Here is a 20,189-nt window from a genome sequence, read left to right as displayed (position 1 = left end):
CCTTTCCCAAACCCCCTGCTTTTCCCAAACCTCCCTGCCTTTCCCAACCCCCCTGCCTTTCCCAAACCCCCCTGCCTTTCCCAAACCTCCCTGCCTTTCCCAAACCCCCCTGCCTTTCCCAAACCCCCCTGCCTTTCCCAAACCTCCCTGCCTTTCCCAAACCCCCCTGCCTTTCCCAAACCTCCCTGCCTTTCCCAAACCTCCCTGCCTTTCCCAAACCCCCCTGCCTTTCCCAAACCCCCCTGCCTTTCCCAAACCTCCCTGCCTTTCCCAAACCCCCCTGCCTTTCCCAAACCCCCCTGCCTTTCCCAAACCCCCCTGCCTTTCCCAAACCCCCCTGCCTTTCCCAAACCCCCCTGCTTTTCCCAAACCCCCCTGCCTTTCCCAAACCCCCCTGCCTTTCCCAAACCCCCCTGCCTTTCCCAAACCTCCCTGCCTTTCCCAAACCCCCCTGCCTTTCCCAAACCTCCCTGCCTTTCCCAAACCCCCCTGCCTTTCCCAAACCCCCCTGCCTTTCCCAAACCTCCCTGCCTTTCCCAAACCCCCCTGCCTTTCCCAAACCCCACTGCCTTTCCCAAACCTCCCTGCCTTTCCCAAACCTCGTTGCCTTTCCCAAACCTCCCCCCGGGCTTGGATTCAGACGAAGAGCCAGGCTTTAACAAACAGCATCCGAAGGAGCAGCGTGGCCAGGTTTTAATCTCCTTGTCTGTTCTGCTCCTCGTGGCTGGCCCTGGTTTCCAAAGGACTGTTCCCCAAGTTCCCCTACAGCTCAGGCTGGATTGAGCCGGGGCCATACAAGTTCCCTGCAGGGTTGTCCCAGGACAAAATTCCAAGGGTAACATCAAAGCCACTGAGCTCCTGGACCTCCTGTCCATAGCACTATACATATCTGTGTCTCCAGAGCTGAAATGCTGGTCCATGACCCTTCTTATGGGATTACAGTCCCCAGCAGGGCTCATCCCGGGCACCGGAGCCGAGGTTCATGTGAGGTTGGGTGCCCTGAACACCACAAATCTAGCCAAGTGCTGGGAGAGGAGGAAGGTGAGGAAGACGTTTAGGTAGAGATGAGCACAGGTGTTACTGCCTTCCAGGAGCTGTATTAAAATGTAAATTATAGTTAATATCATCTTGCAGGGAAGAAAAGCTCTTGAAATAAATGTCCTATTTTAAGGCAGTGGTGAGGTGCTGTGAGTGCACAGCAAACGCCCTTTTTATAGGCTGTAATTAGTAACCAGCTCCTGCCTGTTGCCTCCTTTGACATGCAAAGGGAAAAAAAAAAAAAAAAAGACATAAAAACGACCAGAAATGAAATGTGTGGAGCTGCCCAAATCCCTTCGCCAGCCGGGCATGGTGCCCTGCTAGCCTTTTCCCAGAAGATGCCACCGCTCAGCGGTTGTGCTACCTCTGGGTTCCAGCAGAGCTCTGCAAACTACCGACTTCCCTGCACAGCCTAGGGCAGGCTGGTTTTCCTGGCGATCTGGTGGATATCACAAGCCCTTTGGGTTCTCCTGAAGCTGCCCAGCCACTGGCTTTATCCCCTTGCACAAGCCAAAGGCTTGAGGATCTTCCAGATTTTGCTTTCAGCTCTGGAATCACCTCCTCTGGTATTTAATGGGAATACTTCATTTCTGGGGTAACGAGGAGCCGAGATGCCCCACGCAGTGGAAATGCCAGGTGACAGCAGCAGATACCTGACAACCACGGGATGTTCACAGCCATATGGAAATCCCACGGGCTTCACTGCCCCCAGTGGGTTTTAGCCTACAGGGGGGTGTTTGTGTCTTATTTTTAAAACTTTTTGTTTCTTGGTCAAACCAATTCATGGGGTCTCACTGTCCTGTCTGCATCAAAGCTGTCCCCTGGCTGCTGTAGAGCCACAAAACCCCACTAGGTCCCAACCCAGGATCCGTCCTCCTGGCTTGGAAACCCTTTGGTGGTGGTGAAGGGACCGGGGCTTTCTGCTGTCAGCTCGCCTGCTGGGTTTGCACTGCAATCAAACCGCTGCTTCACGCTCTGGTTCTCCAGATGAAGAAGTTCTCCGTCCCCAAATGGGATCACAGAGCTGCAGAAGGGCAGGATCACCCGGATGGAAGGTCTGGGTGCTGGCAGGATGCCCTGCCCAGCCGCTGCCCAGGTAGCAAGCAGGGCGAGCTGCAAGGCGAGGGCGGTGCGTGCCCAGCAGCCCCGCTACCAAGGATGCCCTGACCTCTGTTAGCAGGGATTATCTGCCTGGAAGCCCGGTAATTAACTGGCCTTCCTGCAGCCCCTCGTGCAGGAGGAGCTGGCTGGCGCTGGCCTCGCCTCACCCTGCGGCTGCGGAGCGGGCAGGGCAGAGGAGCAGAGCTGGGGCTGCTGTCACCATCTCCCAGCTCCCTCCCCACAGCGCCAGGAGGTCCCGCAGGTCTCACAGACCCTGGAGGTGGCAGGTCCCCTTGGCTTGCCTGTGACCCCATCCTATTCCCAAACAGGTGACCGGTGCTGGGGGAGCCAGCAGGGTGTTCTCTAACAGGAAGGTAAACCGCGGGCTGGGCTCTTCCTCAGTGCCCAGCTAGCAGCACAGCTCGCAGCTCAGAGACCCAACATCCAACCCTTGCAAGAGCAGGGCCAGAAAAATCCCCCTCTCCCTAGGCAAATTGCTCAGACTGATGCAAGGGGCTTTGCTCTGCGTGGCAGGGGTTGCTGTGAGGCTTTGCACCCCCCCTGCACCTTCTGGATCGTGCCCCAAAGGACTGGGAAAGGAGGTCCAGGGGCTTGCCCACGCTTCTGGAAAAAGGCGCAGCAGAGCCAAAGAGGGAGCGTAGGAGTCCAGCTCTCCAGGAGCGGCTGATGCCTCCGCTCCGTGCCAGCAGAGCCATTCCGGTGCACTCGAGTGTTAAAAACTGGCAGCGAATGAACTCTTCGTCCCTCTAATGGAAGCATTCGAGGCCAAAACGAGCGTGCGCTTCTCTCCTGCCTGGTCTCTGAGCTCTCCAGCATCTCCGCAAGCCTCCGCACACGCTTCTCGGTCTGGAGGACAAGATGGGAGCTCCCCCTGCTGCCTCGCCAGCCTGGCACACCGGTGTGCTGCTGCTGCTCCTGCTGCTGCTGCTGCTGCTCCTGCTGCTGCTGCTCCTGCTGCTGCTCCTGCTGCTCCTGCTGCTGCTCCTGCTGCTGCTGCTGCTCCTGCTCCTGCTGCTGCTGCTGCTGCTGCTGCTGCTGCTGCTGCTGCTCCTGCTGCTGCTGCTGCTCCTGCTGCTGCTGCTGCTGCTCCTGCTGCTGCTCCTGCTGCTGCTGCTGCTCCTGCTCCTGCTGCTGCTGCTGCTCCTGCTGCTGCTGCTGCTCCTGCTGCTGCTGCTGCTGCTCCTGCTGCTGCTCCTGCAGCCCTGTCCCCAAAGCAGCAAGGGCTGTCCTTGCAAACAGCAACCCCCTAAAAACCAGGAGCCAGCCAGGAACGTGTTTCATAGCGTTTCAGATGCATTGTCCCAAGTTGCAGGGCGTACGGTTCTTTTCTTCCTGCTAGGTGATTCAGTGGAGGTGATTAAGTTATAATTAAGCAACGCGTGAGCTGATTGATTGCCCTGCAGGAGTCATTGCCCCCGTGGAAGCCCGGGCTCGTTTGCCGCAGGGGGCTGACACGTGCCTCATTGCAGCTCTGCCTCCCTCCCAGCAGCACGGCTGGCTGCAGGGGGGGCACTCAGCCCAGGGGGTTATTTTAACACGGGATTCACCGGCTGCTGTGACGGAGACATAGCTGTGCTTTCCCAAATTTTAATGGCTGCTTAGTGCAGCCTTTTCCATCTTCTGCTGGTGGGAAGCTCACCCGCACTGCCTCTAACACCCTGGCTAGCTGTGATCCCCGGAGCTGTGCAGCTTCGTTCAGTCCTAGTGGAGAACTTCACGCAGCTTTAAAGCTCTTTCAGAAGATAAAACATTTTTTATTTCCGTGGGCACTTCCCTCTAAAGCCTAAACTCTCTCTTCCTGAGCCACGGTGCCCGTCTCCCACCCCTAACCAGCCCTGGCTGCCCGCCGTCTTCGTGGGCAGCAGTCCCACTGACTGCCCCGCTGCCTCCCCCTGCCAGAGCCCTGCCCGAAGGATTCGTGTCCCTGGGCAGCAGTCCTGTCCCTCTGAGCTCATCTCCAGGCTCCTCTGCAGCCTGGGGGGGAAAAAAAGAGGCAATTCTGCATGGTCCGTCTCAGCCGATGGGGGGTGAGCACCTCAAACACACGAGTCTCACCCTCAGCACTGGAGCTGGGGCAGGTGGAGGGTTCATTCCTCTTGGAAATACCAAAACACCAGGCTTGCTCCTCACCCACCACCCAGTGGCTCCACTCGGAGGCATCCCCACGGAGGCTGTAGTAGCAGCTGTGTAGCTCTGGAGACGGGCGTTTGCTGTGCACGGAGCTAGCAGGCTGTCAGTGGGAAGCTGTCTTAATTAACGGCGGAGCAAGGAACTGCCCTACCGCTTTGAATAATTACCTGAGTTAATAATTACGGGCCAAAAGAGGCTTTCTGTTGTTCGTCAGGTTTTCGAGGATCTGGAGTTTGGTAAACGAGTTTTGGCCGTTTCTGCTTTGTTTTTTGTTTTTTTTTTTTTTCTGGGGTCTCGGCCCTGCGGCCAGGGTTACCGCGGCTCTCCTTGTCGCTGCAGGTGGTGCGAGACCAGATTTCCCATTGCACGGTCAAGCTGCGCCAGACGACGGGGCTGATGGAGTACTGCCTGGAGGTCATCAAGGAGAACGACCCCAGCGGCTTCCTGCAGGTCGGTGCGCGGCCGGGAGCCCTGGGGCGGTACAGCAGGCAGGGCAGGTACAGCGAGGACGGTGTCCCCGTTTTTCCCAGCCCTAAAATCGAGGGGCAGCCTCTCCAGGTAGCAGCAGGCCAGAAGCAGAAGCGGGATGGGGCCATGCGTTGCTCTGAGCACAGAAACAGGGGGTTGCAGCTGGTGGTCAGGGGTCTCCGGAGCGGAGAAGTGAGGGTGAGAAGAGGCACGGGGAAACTGGGGAGCAGGGTAGGGGCAGGGCAGGTCCTCAGCGCGCAGCCCCCGGCGGCACCTCGGTGGCTGAGGCTGCTCCTCGCCGCCAGATCTCGGACGCGCTCATCAGGAGGGTGCACTTAACCGAGGACCAGTGGGGAAAGGGGACGCTCACGCCCCGGATGACCACGGACTTCGACCTGAACCTCGACAACGCCCCTCTGCTGCAGTCCATCCACCAGCTGGACTTCGTGCAGATGAAAGGTAAGAGTGTGCCCGGCGCCCCTGCTCGTGCCGAGCGCCTCCACGCAGCGGGACGGGGAGCAGAGGAGAGGTTCTGCCCGTCCCAGCGAGCTGAGGTGGGAAGGATGGAAATCAGCCTGGCTTTCGTGACCTTCTCCGGGCCTCCACATCAACCTCGCCTCTGTTTCTCGGTGGTGAAGTGCAGAGCACAGCTTGCCCTCCCTGCAATCCCCATTGCTGGCTTGGGGCTTGTTTTGGGAGCAGTCCTGTGCCATGTGTCCTCTGTACCACAGCAAATACCAGCACCTAGGGACAGGTCAGGATGGGGCCAGCTTAGCACATCCAGGGTGTGAGACCACCAGTGGTGAGACCCTCACCTCTCACAGGCTGCACCGGTGAAGAAAGGGCCTTTAGTAGCCACGTAAGACATTTGTTTTCCATCTGGGCGGCCCTGACAGCAGTGGCATCAGACCTATTGTCCCCAGGCGTCCAGGTAACCATGAGCCAGATGCTACAGGGGGTCTTTGGCCCAGCTCCAGAAAGTGAAGTGCAAGAAATCCCTCTTTTAAGCAGGAAGGTGGTTTTTTTTTTCAATTTTTTAGTTTTTTTGTTTGTTTGTTTGTTTGTTTTCACTGTGAGAGTGGTCAGGCACAGGAGCAGGTTGCACAGGGAGGCGGTGGAGTCTCCTTCCTTCTAAATATTTAAAACACATTTGGGTATGATCCAGCGCAGCCTGCTCCAGCTGACCTTGCTTTGAGCCAGGGTTTGCACCAGGCAATCTCCAGAGGCCCCTTCCAGCCTCCTCGTTCCTGCTGAGGATCCTACCCAGGACGTGGAGGAGTCCCAGCAGGAGGTGGTGAACGGGGAACCTCGGCCACTGAGTCCGTCTTTTCTTTCCTGAGCACCCCTGGCTTCCCCACGTCTTGTCTGGGCCCTCCACGTCTTCTTCCCTGCCGACTCCCGTCAGATTTGGGGCGGTGAGGAAGAGGAGGGGGGATGAGCGGCACTGCTTAGAGCAGGGTTGGGAGGCAGTGTCCAATGATGGGATGTTCCAGGGGAGTGGCTGTGTCAGGGGCTTTCCCTGCCATCCCATTACCTCTTGCTGCTTTGCAGAGCAGGAGCAGGCTGTTACACACGCAGATACCCGACTGCAGGTGTGAGCGGGAAGAGCCCTGGCAGTCCTTTACGTCCCCTGAGCGCCCGATGGGTGGCTGTGGGGTGCGCAGCCTCCTGGCTTCAACCGGGGGCACGCAGAGGCTGAGGGCAGCGACTGGTGGCTGTTCAGAGACCTCTCTTGACGTGCTTGTGCCTTCTGCACCTCTTTTGGGATGCGTCCAGCAGCAAGAGCTGTTTGCTGGGGGAGCTGGCAGGGGAAGGCAGCCCCGGGGCCCCCAGGAGCGGGTGCACTGCTGGGGACAGCGTGGGAGGACCCCAAATCTTTTTGGCAAGCTGAGGGCCATCATCCCCCTGCAGTGACATTGCTGAGAGGCGCCCTCATCTCTTCTTCACTGCGTCTTGCAGCTGTAGCCTCCCTTTTTAGGACAGACCCAACCTATTCTGCAAGGCCCAAGGGCTCGTTCGTCTCTGCTGCTGGAGCACCGCTTGTTTTGCTGCAGTGAATTTGGTGGAAAAACAGCAGCACGTAGTGCTGGGCTGCGGGTAAGGCCAGGCACCCTGCCGCAGCCAGCTCTGCAGAGCATTTCTGGGAGTGTCCCAGGGCTGGGACATGAATCAGGGCAGTGGCACACCCCGTATACTGTTGTTTTGCCACGTTTCTCCAAAACGCGTTAGAAATAAATCCAAAAGAAAGCAGAGAAACTCCAGGGAAATCTCAGCTTCACCAGGCTGGAGGGTGGAGGAATTTGGTGGAGCTTGCCTGGAAGAACAGCTCTTTCTGCTTCTCACCCGCGGGGTTGCATTTACACCCCCGAGCAGTGCTGGTTGAGCCCCGAGGCACTAAATCCATCCTCCGTGCTCCCCCCCGGCGGCGCTAGCAGCCAGGGTCACACTAACTTGTGTTTAGTTTCCTCTCCAGTGCCGGCCCCGCCGATCCTGCAGCTGGAGGAGTGCTGCACCCACAACAACAGCGCCACGCTGTCCTGGAAGCAGCCCCCCTTGTCCACGGTGCAGGTGGAGGGCTACATCCTGGAGCTCGATGACGGCAACGGCGGCCAGTTCAGGGTAGGTGCTCGGGGGCCTCGAAATGACCAGAGAGCTTCCCCGGACCTTTTGCAAGTCCTCTCCTGCCTTGGAGACGTGAGACTTGGCTGCTGGGGTGCCCAGGTGTGGTGCAGACAAGCCGTGGGCTTTTTTTGGGGAGGTTGAAGTCATTTGAGGGGGTAGAAATACCTTCCCGGTGACCAATATGACTTGCAAATGCAAAGAATCCGTTTGAAGCTCTGTCTTTGTAGGTTGCTAAATATTTCATGCGAGGTATGCTAATTGCCACAAAAGTCTCATGGTTTGCCAGCTGCCAGAAAGCAGAGGTGTTTAAGGCCTGAGGGCTTTTAAATTGCTGTAATTACACAATTAAAATATGATTTTTTTCTGATCCGACACGCTGATAATTACCCCGGCGTGTTCACATCCACCGAGAGCAGGCGCAGCGAGCGGCCCATCGCGTTTTCTGCATACATCCACACGAAACTTAGCTAGGCAGGAGCCGGAGCAGAGTGAGGACAGAAGAAAGCAGGTGAGATCTGGAGAGGGGAGGACACAGGAGGCCAATTTAGGGGAGCCCGAGGCTCAGCAGAGCCACTCCAGCAAGGTGAGGGCAATTCCCCAGAGTCTCAATTATTCCTTCCCTCCTAATTTGCCCAGAGACTTTGGAGTGCCGACTGCCTCTCATGGGACACCGGCTGCAGGAGGGCTCCTTGGGTGCCAAGAGCCACCTTCAGCTTCTCATCACCCATCTCGGTCAGTTTGTCAGGGCACCCACAGTGTGTTGCTTGACCTGCCAGGGTCTTTGGGGAGGCAGAAGTGACCTGCTCTGCTCTGCCCTGCTCTGCTCTGCAGGGGAGCCTGCAGGCAGCTCTGCAAGCCCCAGGGACATGCCTGGGAGGACAGGGAGCACTGGCTGCCCCTTCTGGGAACAGCACAGCACCATCCCGGCAGCTCTGGCAGCAGAGCAGGGCAGGCTCTGGAGTCGGAGCAGGGCAGCAAAGCTTTCCCACGCGGGTGAGAACCCCGTACAGAACCTCCTTCCACACCACGAAGGGCAGCAAACCTCAGAGCTTTGTTGTGGGATCTGCTAATTGCAAGTGAAGGTTTCATGAGCCACACGTTTCGGTAGCCTGTAGATGTGTTTGTTCGCCATCTCTGCTTCCACAGCGTTGTTCCTTTGGCAGCAGGAGCGTGACGCGCCAGTGAATCAGCAGCACTTTGCTGAAATCACCTTGTTTTCTTTCAAGGAACGCTTTGATCCTGCCACCCAAGAGCATGCAGAATTGCTTTCTGCAAGGATGTTTCTCCCTCCCGTGCCGTCTGCATTAATTCCTCTCTCTGGCACAGTTCCTCTGGGATTCAGGCCGGGATCGATGCTTTACAAATACAAACAGCGTGTCCTTCCCCTACAGAAACTGCTCTTATGGCACGTTATTGTCAAGGAACAAACCACTTTGCTCCACTTTAGCAGTATGCGGTGCCCATAAACCTGCCCCAGGCAGCGGTGCGGGGGTCCCGGCACTGACACGCGCCTGTGCTTGCTTGGCAGGAGGTGTACGTGGGGAAGGAGACCATGTGCACGGTGGACGGGCTTCACTTCAACAGCACGTACAGCGCCCGCGTCAAAGCCTTCAACAAAACCGGAGTCAGCCCGTACAGCAAGACCCTGGTGCTGCAGACATCCGAGGGTAAGGCGGCGCCGCAGCCCCAGCCCCGTGTGCTCGCACGCTGCTCACACGCACGCAGGGGGCACGTCCAGCACAGCCGGGCTCAGCACTGCCACGCAGGGATCCTCCGGGACCTGAGCACTCGTGGCAGGGAAGCCAGTGCTGAGGGGAAAAAGGAAGGCTGTGTCAGGAGCCTCGAGCAATGCCCGAGTTCTCTCTCGCCCCTTTCCTTTGCAGAAGGTGTTTTTTTGGAGAGAATCGGTGTGGGTGCAGGGAGAGACGTCCCAGAGAGGTGGTGTAAGATTTTGCTGTTGTCAGGGCTTGTATTACACCCAGGGGAAGCTCGAATGTCTTCACTGATTTTGTTTAAAAGAAAATCAAACGCTCTCAGCATCGCTCCCAAGACACTAGGGGCTGTGCGTGGCTGCACAACAAGATAACCACAGCATCCCCTGAAAGCCTGGCAGCGCCCAGCAGGGAGCAGAGGGACCACGGAGCCACCCAGCTGTCCTCGCAGACCCCCAGGACCTACAGACAGCCACGCTGGCACCGTCTGCGGAGCTGATCCCCCGCTGGCAGGCGCTCAGGATATGAACAGCCCTCTCGCAGGCCGTGGAGGAGTCTCCCCGCCGGTCTCTAAGTGCATTTGTCACACCAGGCGCTTAATCCGTCGCGGAAAATTGGCTTGCTTCTGACGTGCAGGCTGTAAGGGTGGCTCTGAGATACAAGAGGAGGTCAGGAGCGGTGGTGCTGTGGCCACGGAGGAAGGGATCAGCCCCACGTCCACCCGGCAGCTCTGCTGCCAGGCAAGGAGCCTCCCTTGGGAGGCTGAAATCACTCCTGAAGGTCAGCAGTGCTCACCCAGCTCTGTGCCTGGCTTCCCCGAGCCTTGCAGGAGACAGCAGAGCTTGGGCTTCTCATCGGCTTCGTGTCCCTTAAGCTGCACTGGAGCAGCTTACCTGTTGCACAGCTCCAAAACGTGAAGGAACCTGGAAGAAATTGGCTGTTTGTGGTGGTCCCAGCAGGCCGGGTTGTTCCTGGGGCTGGTTCCTAGGTGAGTGCCAGCACACAGACCTCTCCTGACAAAAATTGCTCTTTGTTCACATTCAGCATCGGGGGAAAGTTTGCTGCATCCAGCCTCTGCACCGAGCAGGCTTTGCACTTGTCCTTGAACAAAAGAAAGAGGAAGAAGAAGTCAAGTGGGCCGGGAGCATTTTCTGCTCTCAGAGGCAGTCAGAGCTTTTTGGGCTCCAAGGGAAATAAATGCCATCCGTGTGCAGCTTCTAGATCTTGGTGAATGGAGCCGCTGTGCACGTCACGGCCCCCGTTAGGCTTTTATTCCTGTCTGGACAGCAGCATCAGGCCTTTAAGTGCTGTTTTCCCCGAAATGGCTTTCAGGCGCAGCGTTCCCCGCAGCCACGCTCTGCAGCTTGCTGCAAAGTGTTCCTGCAGGGGAGAGCAGGGGGGGCAAAAAAAGAGCCGGGCTCAGGATGAAAAGAACATCTCTGAACACAGCCGTCCTGTTGTAAGTGGTCATGAGACATTCTCCTGGGAGGGTGTTATTAAAGGATGGCTTCTAGCTCGAGCAGACAAGGTCCTGTCCAAAGCTCGTGGAAGTTAACTGGAGTCTTCCTTCCTTCCCTCACGCTCGAGCCAGCCCGGGGGAAGAGCAGCGTGCCCGCCTGCCTCCACTCCTGCCTCTCCCCGCTGCTCCGAGTCCCCAGTTTTACAGTTTTAGGTAAGGCTGCAGAGTTCAAGGCAAGCTAACACCACGAGCAGCCGCTCCCAGCTGCCTCTGCCACCCAGCTGTGCTGGGGATGTGGCAAAGCAGCTTGGGCACCTTGGTTCGAGACCCCTTCCCCAGCCTAGGCAAGCAGCAGGAGCTTTCCTTAATGCCACACAACTTTCTCAGGCTGTAAAAATCCCTCAGCTGGGGCACTGTGTCCCAGTACCCTCACCAGCTTCCCGCCTCCCGTACCTCACACAGCTTCCTCAGCAGCCCCGAAGCGACCTGCAGCAGCAGCAGCCACACGTTTTGAGCCAGCGTCATTTGGAAAGGGGCTGAGCGGCGCAAGGCGAAGTACACTGCAAGGGGCCGTAGGAACGTAGGATGCTGGGCTGGGGGAGTCACGAGGCATCAGAGGGCACATCCCTACCTAACCCGGAGCTCCATTTCTTTCAGAAAAAAAGGAAGGTTTTGCAGTGATGCACCTAGCCCATTTCCGAACCCACCGACGCTCTTTGCTCCCGCAGCCTCACGCAGCAGCAAGCTCCAGAAGTTACCACCCACCGCGCAAAGAAATGCTTCTTTGATCTGTTTTAACATGATTTCCAGCTTTATCGTGGTTCACAGAAAGAGACAGGAAGGCTGGGGACACAGAGTCGGGGGTGTGAATGTGTGGAGGATGGAGGATTCAGGATCTCCATTAGAACACCCCTTGGCAAGACGAGGGGAGAAATTGCAGGAGGTGACCGTTAGCGGGGAGTGGGATCTGATGACGTGAGGGGTTCCCTCTAGTGTGACGTTTTGCTGTGAATCGCATGAGTTGAATTCTCCTTGTAAGGCTCAGATGTGTTTTGACAGGTACAAAGAGACACCAAGAGCCCAACATCCCGAACAGCCTTTGAGTAAGGTGGGTGCTTGGTGGTGCTTAGGGTGTTAGAGCTTAGTGCCTTCGCAGCCTTCCCAACGTACTAGAGAAGGGACACAGCTAGCTCTGTGCCAGCAGTTGTTGTGCACAAAAAGGTATGAGATTTATTAAAATAACGCGAAGTGTGTGTGGTAACTTGGGATTTTTTTTAGGTGCGTTATTGTGACGCGGTGCAGGACTCGTTTAAAAGAAAAACCTCTTGAGTGTCTTGATGACGAGCAACATTTTGGAAGACAACCGTACATTTATTGTCGATATTACCCAAGGCAAAGCTCCCCTGAAGGGTGCCGCTGGGCTGCACAGCACCACGTGTCCCTGCTGCACACCCCGTGCCCACACGGACGCGGGTCCGGGCGTGCTGCCGGCGGGCCGGGGCGCGGCGTGGTCGGGCAGAGCCCGTTTCTGATCTCTGGTTTGCATTGATCTTACGTTTAGAAACGCAGCCAGAAGAACAGACCCTCCCTTTTCCAGTGCCTTTGGAAAGATTGCAGCTTCGTAGAATGAGTCCTTTCTCCTCCACCCTTAATCTACAACCCAGCTTTCCGGGGAGATCCTACTTTGAGCTAAGATCTTCGGCCCACCAGCTGAGCTTGCATTCTTCTTTACAGTCCCTGAATTCAGCCGGTGAGCCGAGTGCCTCTGGCATTTCCTCTTGGTCTGTGCTTCTGGCCATCTCCAAACTGTTTGTTTCGTTCTGTTCTGTTCGTTTTTCCCATGACATGCGGATGGATGGCAGGGGGGCCCCGTCCTGGTTGTCAGCGGGCTGCCCCCGAGGCAGAGGGGATTTCGGTGGTGCGGTTCTCGGGGTGTGCCCGGCTGTGCCTACAGCATCACCGGGTTCATCCATGGGGTGCTGGAGCAGCGCAGCCACCCCGAACGTGGGTCCTGCTCATGGCAGGGCCGGCATGGCCGGGCTGTGTGGCACAGAGCACGTTCCTCCTCTCGAGATCTTCTGCCGAGACACAGGCAGGGGAACAGACCCCCCCCCCGGGAGAACCCCCTGGGGACATTTCCCTGGTTGGCTTCCCCTCCCCAGGCAAAGCAAGGTCGGACTAAGGCCCGCTCACGGACCCCTCGCCGTCTGGCTCCTAACAAGATGGGGGCTCCGACAGCTCCGCTCGGAGCTGCAAAACCAGACGTGACCATACCCGAGGCTCCTTCCCCGCAGAGGTAACCACGCCGGCGGTCCCTCGCTCGGCTGGCAGCACCCATGGGTGCTTTGCTCGGTCCTCGCACCCGGTGTCCGCGGGCCATGCGGGCAGACCGAGCCCGGCATCGGCCGCCGGCAAAGGAGCGGCAGGCGCGGTGCATCTCAGAGCTGTTTTCTAACCTCTCTTTGCACATCCTCCGTTGTTAAGGATCCTGGGCCCCGATTCTTCCACCGCTCCGGATTTACACCACTCCGTGGGCTCCGGCGGAGTAATTCGCGGCTTCCTCTGGTGTAAGCCCAGGAAGAATGGGGGCCCCCGATCGTTTCGTTTCCATCTCGTCACCTGGAATGAGGAATGCTGCAGCATGACCGTTGCCAACATAACCGGGGGCCCTGCGGCTTTATTTTCTTTGTGCTTTTTATGTTTTTCCTCATCATCTTGCTGTGCGCTAATGGCTTGAACTCTGTTTTGTTACGGGCGTTTCTTACTTTGTGTCCAGCGTGCCGAGATGTCCCGCGGTGGCCGTGAGCACTGTTTGTCCACGGAGTTTGTATCTCTGCAGGCACGGTCCGGGTGGCGGGGCAGGGCAAAACGGGGTGGTAGCAGGGGGCTGAGGTCAAGAACTGCCCCAGGGACCCCAGGCCAGCAGCACCCAACCTCACAGGTCATGTTCGTGACCCCTCCCCGTGCTCTTTGGCTTTTAATGAATCAGGCCTCCTGTGGCTGGCCGGATGCTCGGGTTAAATGCTCACGAGTGTTTCTCAGGAGACCGGGTGTTGTTTCGTAGCTGTGATGTGTGAAATGTAGTATCTCTTTGTAGGATGCAATTTTGAGACACAAGGAACGCCTTACTCTCAATTAGGCAAGTATATTTGTTACAATTAACTGGCCCCTACTCCATGTTGCTCATCCATATTTTTCTTTTGTTATCTTTAACTTTCCTTTGGCGAGCGAGCAGCGTTTCTTGTGCACACCCTCCTTGCAGAGCACCCCCAGATGTCCTGGCGGTAGGCAAATTGAAAGAATGGCCATTGCCGTATGCTGCAAAGGCATTTAGCTTTCTTCCCACCATGGTTTTAAAGAGAAGCCCTGTGATTAAGAACTGAGCCTTTTGCTCAAAGCAGTGTGCGTCCCCATCCGCGCTAATCGGGGCGCTGGTGGGAGACGTCCGATTCAGAGTGCCTTCCCCAGCCGTGGCGCTCAGCAGCCCCCAAATTCGAGCCCAATCCTTCCTCCTTTGGGGGAGAAGGTGTCCCCTGAAGGGCACGGCACGTCTCTCACACACCATGCCTGCCAGCAGCACTGCTCCATCCTCGCTTCATCTCCCCCCTGTCGGTGTGTGCAGAGCCCTGAAAGCTCCGTGCGCTCGCCGGAGTAGCAGGCGAGCAGAAATTGTTTCTGATTCCTTTTTTTTTTTTTTTTGACTGAATGCCAACTTTACGTGCTGTTTTCTTTCCCTGCATGCCTCTCCTCGGGGATGACCACAGTTGACATTAAAAAAATGGTGGCAGGTACGGAATCGCTTCTGTCGGGTTGCGCAAGCCCGCGTGCATGTGAGCCGTCCCGTGAACCGTTCCAATAAACCGCTGAATCAATCTCACCCGAGTGTTTCATTCTTAAAGGCGTGTTTACTTCTGCAGGCGTGAGAGTGTTTTGTGGATGTGTCAGTTCACGTTTCGGTGACCGCTGGAGAAAAAGCCACCGGTGAAACCGGGACGGTGGCTTGTGCAACCCCGTGCCTGTCTTGTCGAGAACGTGACCCCGTACCTGTCCGGTTGCCAGAGACCGAGTCCCGTGCCTTTAACCCGTTCTGACTCGTGGAGGTCCTCAGGCGTTGTCCGTGGGCTAGCTCTTGTCTTACGTGTGGCCGGCTGCTCCGCAGGGCTGTTCCTCGGTGTGCAGCGGTGTAAATGCCGACCTTTGTATGTGCTTTCGGTTCCCAGAGCTGCCAGCCCCCAGACACACACAGGCAGTTATCTGCTGATCTCCAGCTTAGCCTTCCCACACCGAGCCTGACCCTGCCAACCATTGCTCACACGAGCAGCCTTTAGCCCTAAGAGTAAGTATGAATACCTGGGCCAGCCAGAAACCTCCCAGGATCGCCCGTCCCCAGCTGCTAGGGCCAGACAGAGACGGAGACGATCCTGCGGGCTCCCGAGCCGCGAGGGGGACAGGCAGGGGAGCAGCAGATCCAAAGCTCAGCTCGGAGCCCCAGCCGTAAAGCCAGGAGCCCTGTGGCCGTGCCCTGGAGCTCGGTGTCGCCCTGCATGGAGCATGCGCTGCTTCTCGTCCCGTCTGCTCCACGTGGCTCGGCGGCGTTCCCGTCCCACTGACCCTCTGGTTTTTATCTCTTCCAGTAGCTTGGTTTTCTTTCGATCCCTCCTCCGCGCACGCCGACATCATCTTTTCCAACGACAACCTGACCGTCACCTGCAACAGCTACGACGACAGGGTCGTGCTGGGGAAAACGGGCTTCTCCAAGGGGCTCCACTACTGGGAGCTGTCGATCGATCGCTACGATAACCACCCCGACCCGGCCTTCGGCGTGGCGCGCATCGACGTCCTGAAGGACGCCATGCTGGGCAAGGACGACAAGGCCTGGGCCATGTACGTGGACAACAACCGGAGCTGGTTCATGCACAACAACTCGCACACCAACAGGTACGGGCTCTGCGGCTCCGTCTTCCCCTGATACAAGAGACCAGTGACACCTATAGGCACCCGCAGGAAGGGGGGATTTGCTCCTAATCGCGTGTGCCCTTGCCCAAAGCAAAGGACAGCCCCTGCCGCTCTGGTTCGTTGCTGTGGCTGCTTCTTCCTTACTGTGGCCTGGTTGCATGCTGGCTCTTCCCCCGAGCACGCACTGCACCCCTTGTGCGTAGCACACCCCTTCCGTTAACATCCAAAGCCTTGTAATTCCTGCAGCGAGAAAATGCTGTCTGCATTCATCCCTGTGCCACAGCTGTGGTGTGGGCTGGTGGAGCTGGGGGCTGTAAAGCTTGTGGTCGCTTGGGCAGAGCCTGGCATCATCTCCTTCAAGGCTCGAGGGCAATTCTCTGGTGGGTCAGCGGGGTTTGAAGCAGGAATCACAGTTCTGCCCCCCAGGCCCAGCAGCTTTCCCCTCTGGGGTGTTCTCCTGGGGACATGGTGACAGGCGGTGCTGCAGGTGGCTCTGCTGGGCACGGGTCACGGCGTGGCTCCTGGCCGAGGTGTGGAGCCCTTTTTGGGGCTGCGGGGTCAGAGGGATGCTTTGGGGGATGCCAGAGGGCAGGGGCTGAGCTCGTTCCTCTCGGGATCACAGCCACACAGTGGGCAGCCCTGGGGAGGTGACATGGTGGGGGCCACAACCCGAACCCTGGGCCAGGAGCACAGGGGACGTGAAGCCACCATTGCCGCCATTGTCTCTCTGCTCCCACAGAACCGAGGGTGGCATAACGAAAGGCGCCACGGTGGGGGTGCTGCTGGATTTGACCAGGAGGACCTTGACGTTCTCCATCAACGAGGACCAGCAAGGGCCGGTCGCCTTTGAGAACCTGGAGGGCCTCTTCTTCCCCGCGGTCAGCCTCAACAGGAACGTGCAGGTACGTGCCGTGACCGTGCCCCCCGGAGCTGCTGCCTGCAGCTCCTGCCCCGGGTTCCTCCATCAGAGCTGAGGGAGCACCAGGGCTTTCCAGCCCCCCCCCCGGCTCGATGGGGTTTGGCAGCTCCACTTCGTGATCACTTCCTGCAGGAGCCTCGCCAGCTCTTACATCTCCCCAGGGACACAGGCAGGAGCACTGGCAGGGAGAAGGGCGCCTTTCAAAGCCTCTTTTCTTCTTGGGAGTTTCAAACCCCTCTTCTCTCCCTCTCTCCCAAGCTCCCTGCTATGCTGAACGTCATCAAGTGGTGGCTCCCCGGGCCCATCTGGTATTTCCATCTTTCATTTCCTCTTCTCACTGATCTCTTCCCTGCTAGCAGGTGCCCCAGTGAGTCCCCCACGCTCACTCAGCCTGGCTGTGGCACGTCCCCTCTCACTGCTTGCTCTTCCAGCACTCCTTCCTGCACTGCTTTTAGAGATTTCCTATTATTTGCTCTGGTAGAAATGTCCTGCTCCGCGATGGGTTTAATTCCTACCACAATCCTCTGTACCACTAAGAGACAAGCACACTGTAGAGCCCCTCTGGTTTCTGGCAGTTCAGTGTGCAAGGCAGGGCTTCAAATCCCCAGACAATAGGGGAGTCCTATGGGATGCTGATAAAAGGCTGCTAATAAACCCAAGCCATTCATTATCCTCCTTCTTCAAAGGCACGAGTAATTAAAATTACCCTAATCAGGATGGAAATAATCGTATTTTGGACAACGTTTCTTATAAATCTGTATCTGAAGGGGGAAAACGCTGCTGTTCGAGAAAAGGAATTGTGCTTTCCTCCCGGATGAAAGCATTTGGGGAGGGAACTGAATGAGCCGTGCACAGCTGCTTGGTGCCTGGGTGTGTGCAGGATCCGGCCCCTGGCCCGCTCAGTCCCTTCCTGTTCACCAGGGATTTCTTGCAAGCAGGGAGCGTTGGTCGCCAGTATTTCTTTGGTTTTCCCCTTACCTGCGTGCTGAAGTCCGTGCCGAATTGCTCCCCGTTGCCAGGACCGAGTGCCTGGCTCCCATTTTGCACCTGAGCATCCTCCACCCCACGGCACGGCCCTGCCCCAGCACTGCAATGCGAGCTCCTTCCTCCAGCCTTGTCCTCTCCTCTGGGGCTTCTCAGAAGCCTCCTTCAGCCCTAAGCAGCTTCACGATCCTTCAGCCCGCTCCGTACCCTCTTCTGCCCACCCTACCCGCAGGAGGACCCAGTTGCACCCATGTCCCACCCCTGGTAGCCATCTGGGAGCATTCGGTGCTTGGTACACCGGTACCAGCAGCCCCTCTTCATGCTGGAGCTGCGTGAGGGCCCCAGCCCCACAAAGAAGTGGGGAAGCAGCAAAATGGAGCCACCACCACGTCCTGGGGTCCCACTCCCACTCCCATGAGGGCCCCAGCCCCAGAAACCAGTGGTGAGGCAGCAAAATGGAGCCACCACCACAGTCCTAGGGTCTTGCTCCCACTCCCATGAGGGCCCCAGCCCCATAAATGAGTGGTGAAGCAGCAAAATGGAGCCACCACCACGTCCTGGGGTTCCGCTCCCACTCCCATGAGGGCATCAGCCCCACAAACCGGTGATGAAGCAGCAAAATGGAGCCACCACCACATCCTGGGGTCCTGCTCCCACTCCCATGAGGGCCCCAGCCCCACAAACGGGCAATGAAGCAGCAAAATGGAGCCACCACCACATCCTTGGATCCCACTCCCACCCCCCAGACCTCACTGCAGCAGGGACCCCCGGCGAGGTGGGCTCCCCACGACATCTCAGACCACATCCCGCCTCTCTGGGGGTCCCGCCATCCCCGGGGGGGCGCCACGTGGGCTGTCACACCCCGGACTGTGCCCCCGGGCCTGGTGGGGACGCGGCTGAGGCCCGGTGTCTCGTTGCAGGTGACGCTGCACACCGGCCTGCCCGTCCCCGAGTTCTACGCCTCGCGCTCGGCCATGCAGTGAGGAAGCTCCCGGGGCCGGCTGCCTCTGCTCGGGGCGAGAGGAGCCAGCCCGCTCCCTTCTGCGGCACCAGAGGCCTCTGCTCGGCCGGGGACCGGCGACGGGGGAGGCGAAAAAAAAAAAAAGGGCAGGAAGAAACTGGCTTTCGGCAGTCTTTGTTCTCCACCCGCCTGCGCTGTCCTGTGTGTGTGCGCTTCGCTCTTTAGCTCTTTTTGGCTGATCAAGTATACCTAGGTAGCCTGAGGTGTTTCTCCGTGTCCGCTTTTAGGTTTGGTTTTCCTGATTTTGGTTAGGGTTCGGGGGGCAGATTCGTCTCGTTTCGGAGGGCTTTCCGTCCTCGCTGGGCTGCAGGAAGGGGCCGGCCGGACAGACCCAGGAGGGCTGCGGGGAGGGGGACCCCCCCCAGGAAGGCTTTCGCCCCTGCCGGTCCCATGGCTTTGCAGGATGTTTCTTTCCCCGTGGCCTTTCTTTCAGAGCACCTCAGCCACGCGTCGAGGTCGGGCCTGGGTTACCAGCCGGTCCTGGGAAGCCCCAGGCGCCAGCCCCAGCAGCACCCATCTGCCTTGGCCTGTCTTCGTGCAGCTCCCCCCGCAGGCAGCGGGCCCCCCGGGACTTGGGGTGGTGACGGGGTTGGCGTGTGTCATTAACATGGGTCGTTAACTAGCATGGGTCGTTCACAAGACGTGTCCCATCACCCCAAGGCGTTTCGCTGGGCGCAGCAGGCACCCACCGAGTGCCCCCCCCCCCCCACCCCCGGCTCCCCGCAGACCGGCGCCAGCCAACACGCCACAGCCATACGCCGCGCGGCTCCTCGGAGATGAGCGTTTATTTTTCTATAGTCGCCGTATAAAAACCTAGCCTTAACTACTACCTGATAGTGTCCTTCCCTTCACCGGAGATTTCCTTCTGCAGCGAGGATCTGATGGGGAGCCCGGGGAGGACGGGGAGCTGCCCACAGCCCTGCCATGCACTCAGGGACCCGTGCCCGCTGCCGTGCCTCCCCGCGCCCGCTGCCCACCGCGTTTCCCTCTGCTCCCAGCCGCCGCCGTGCCCCTCGCCGGCAATTCGGGCGCAGGAGAGGAGCGAGCAGCCACCAGCCTGGTGCCAGCACGCGCCCCCCCGCCCCGCGCCGAGGGCGACTGCATGCGCTTGTCCCCACGCTTTGCTTTTCCGTCCTTTCGCCGTCTCCCCAGCGCGGCTCGTGGGGCCGGAGGAGGTGCCGGTTTCGCTGCCCGGCGTTTGCCGAGCCGTGGCAAGCCGCGGTTCGTCGCCCCGGGGCTCGGGGCTGCAGGAGGAGCGGTCCAGCAGAAGGACTGTACATAGGGCATTCCCCTCCAGGACGGTCCCGTTCGTTCCCTCGTTGCTCTAGGATTAAACTGACCTAATTTATTGAAGGGGTGCTATCTCGTTCATTCCCACCGACGGGTTTCTCAGCTGCAGGAGAGCCGTGTTGCGGGACAACGCCGAGCAGCTCTTTGGTTAATTCCTGACGAGCCCCCGTGGCCGGGTCACGGGGCCCATTTCTCAGCCGTTCCCCCCATTCTTTAGGATGTTCACGGTGCTTCTTAGACTCCTAGTGGTTGTAAGACGTCGTCCCCACTGTACCGCGATGATAGCTGCCTCCAGCTGCTGTACTACCGAGAAGTGTCATGTTTGCTGTTCTAATAAAGGACTTTTATGAGAGAAGGGCAGAGCTTCCCGGAGCATCTCTGCGCCGCCGCAGCCCCCCCTGCGTCCATCTCGCCCCCCACCATGGGTCACCGCAGCGGCACCACGCACCCCTGCGGCCCCCAGCCCTC

General features: G+C 58.4%; 1 protein-coding gene across 13 annotated transcripts in view; it reads left to right on the top strand.

Moving 5' to 3' along the window:
* The window catches only part of TRIM9 (tripartite motif containing 9), a 47,839-nt gene extending 27,764 nt beyond the window's left edge, over positions 1-20,075 (top strand). The window contains exons 4-13 of one of the 13 annotated variants that reach the window (XM_040557872.1): positions 4,630-4,740; positions 5,064-5,217; positions 7,232-7,377; positions 8,909-9,047; positions 12,113-12,301; positions 13,649-13,690; positions 14,316-14,339; positions 15,186-15,489; positions 16,247-16,409; positions 18,331-20,075. In XM_040557872.1, coding sequence (XP_040413806.1) covers positions 4,630-4,740; positions 5,064-5,217; positions 7,232-7,377; positions 8,909-9,047; positions 12,113-12,301; positions 13,649-13,690; positions 14,316-14,339; positions 15,186-15,489; positions 16,247-16,409; positions 18,331-18,393 — 1,335 coding nt within the window. In that variant the 3' untranslated portion in view covers positions 18,394-20,075. The other 12 variants (XM_040557871.1, XM_040557870.1, XM_040557876.1 and 9 more) reach the window with 12 other exon arrangements.
* Positions 20,076-20,189: the final 114 nt, after the last annotated feature.

This window comes from Cygnus olor, chromosome 5 (assembly GCF_009769625.2).
Source record: "Cygnus olor isolate bCygOlo1 chromosome 5, bCygOlo1.pri.v2, whole genome shotgun sequence".
Taxonomy (NCBI): Eukaryota; Metazoa; Chordata; class Aves; order Anseriformes; family Anatidae; genus Cygnus; species Cygnus olor.
This window is presented reverse-complemented; position numbering and strand designations above follow the sequence as displayed.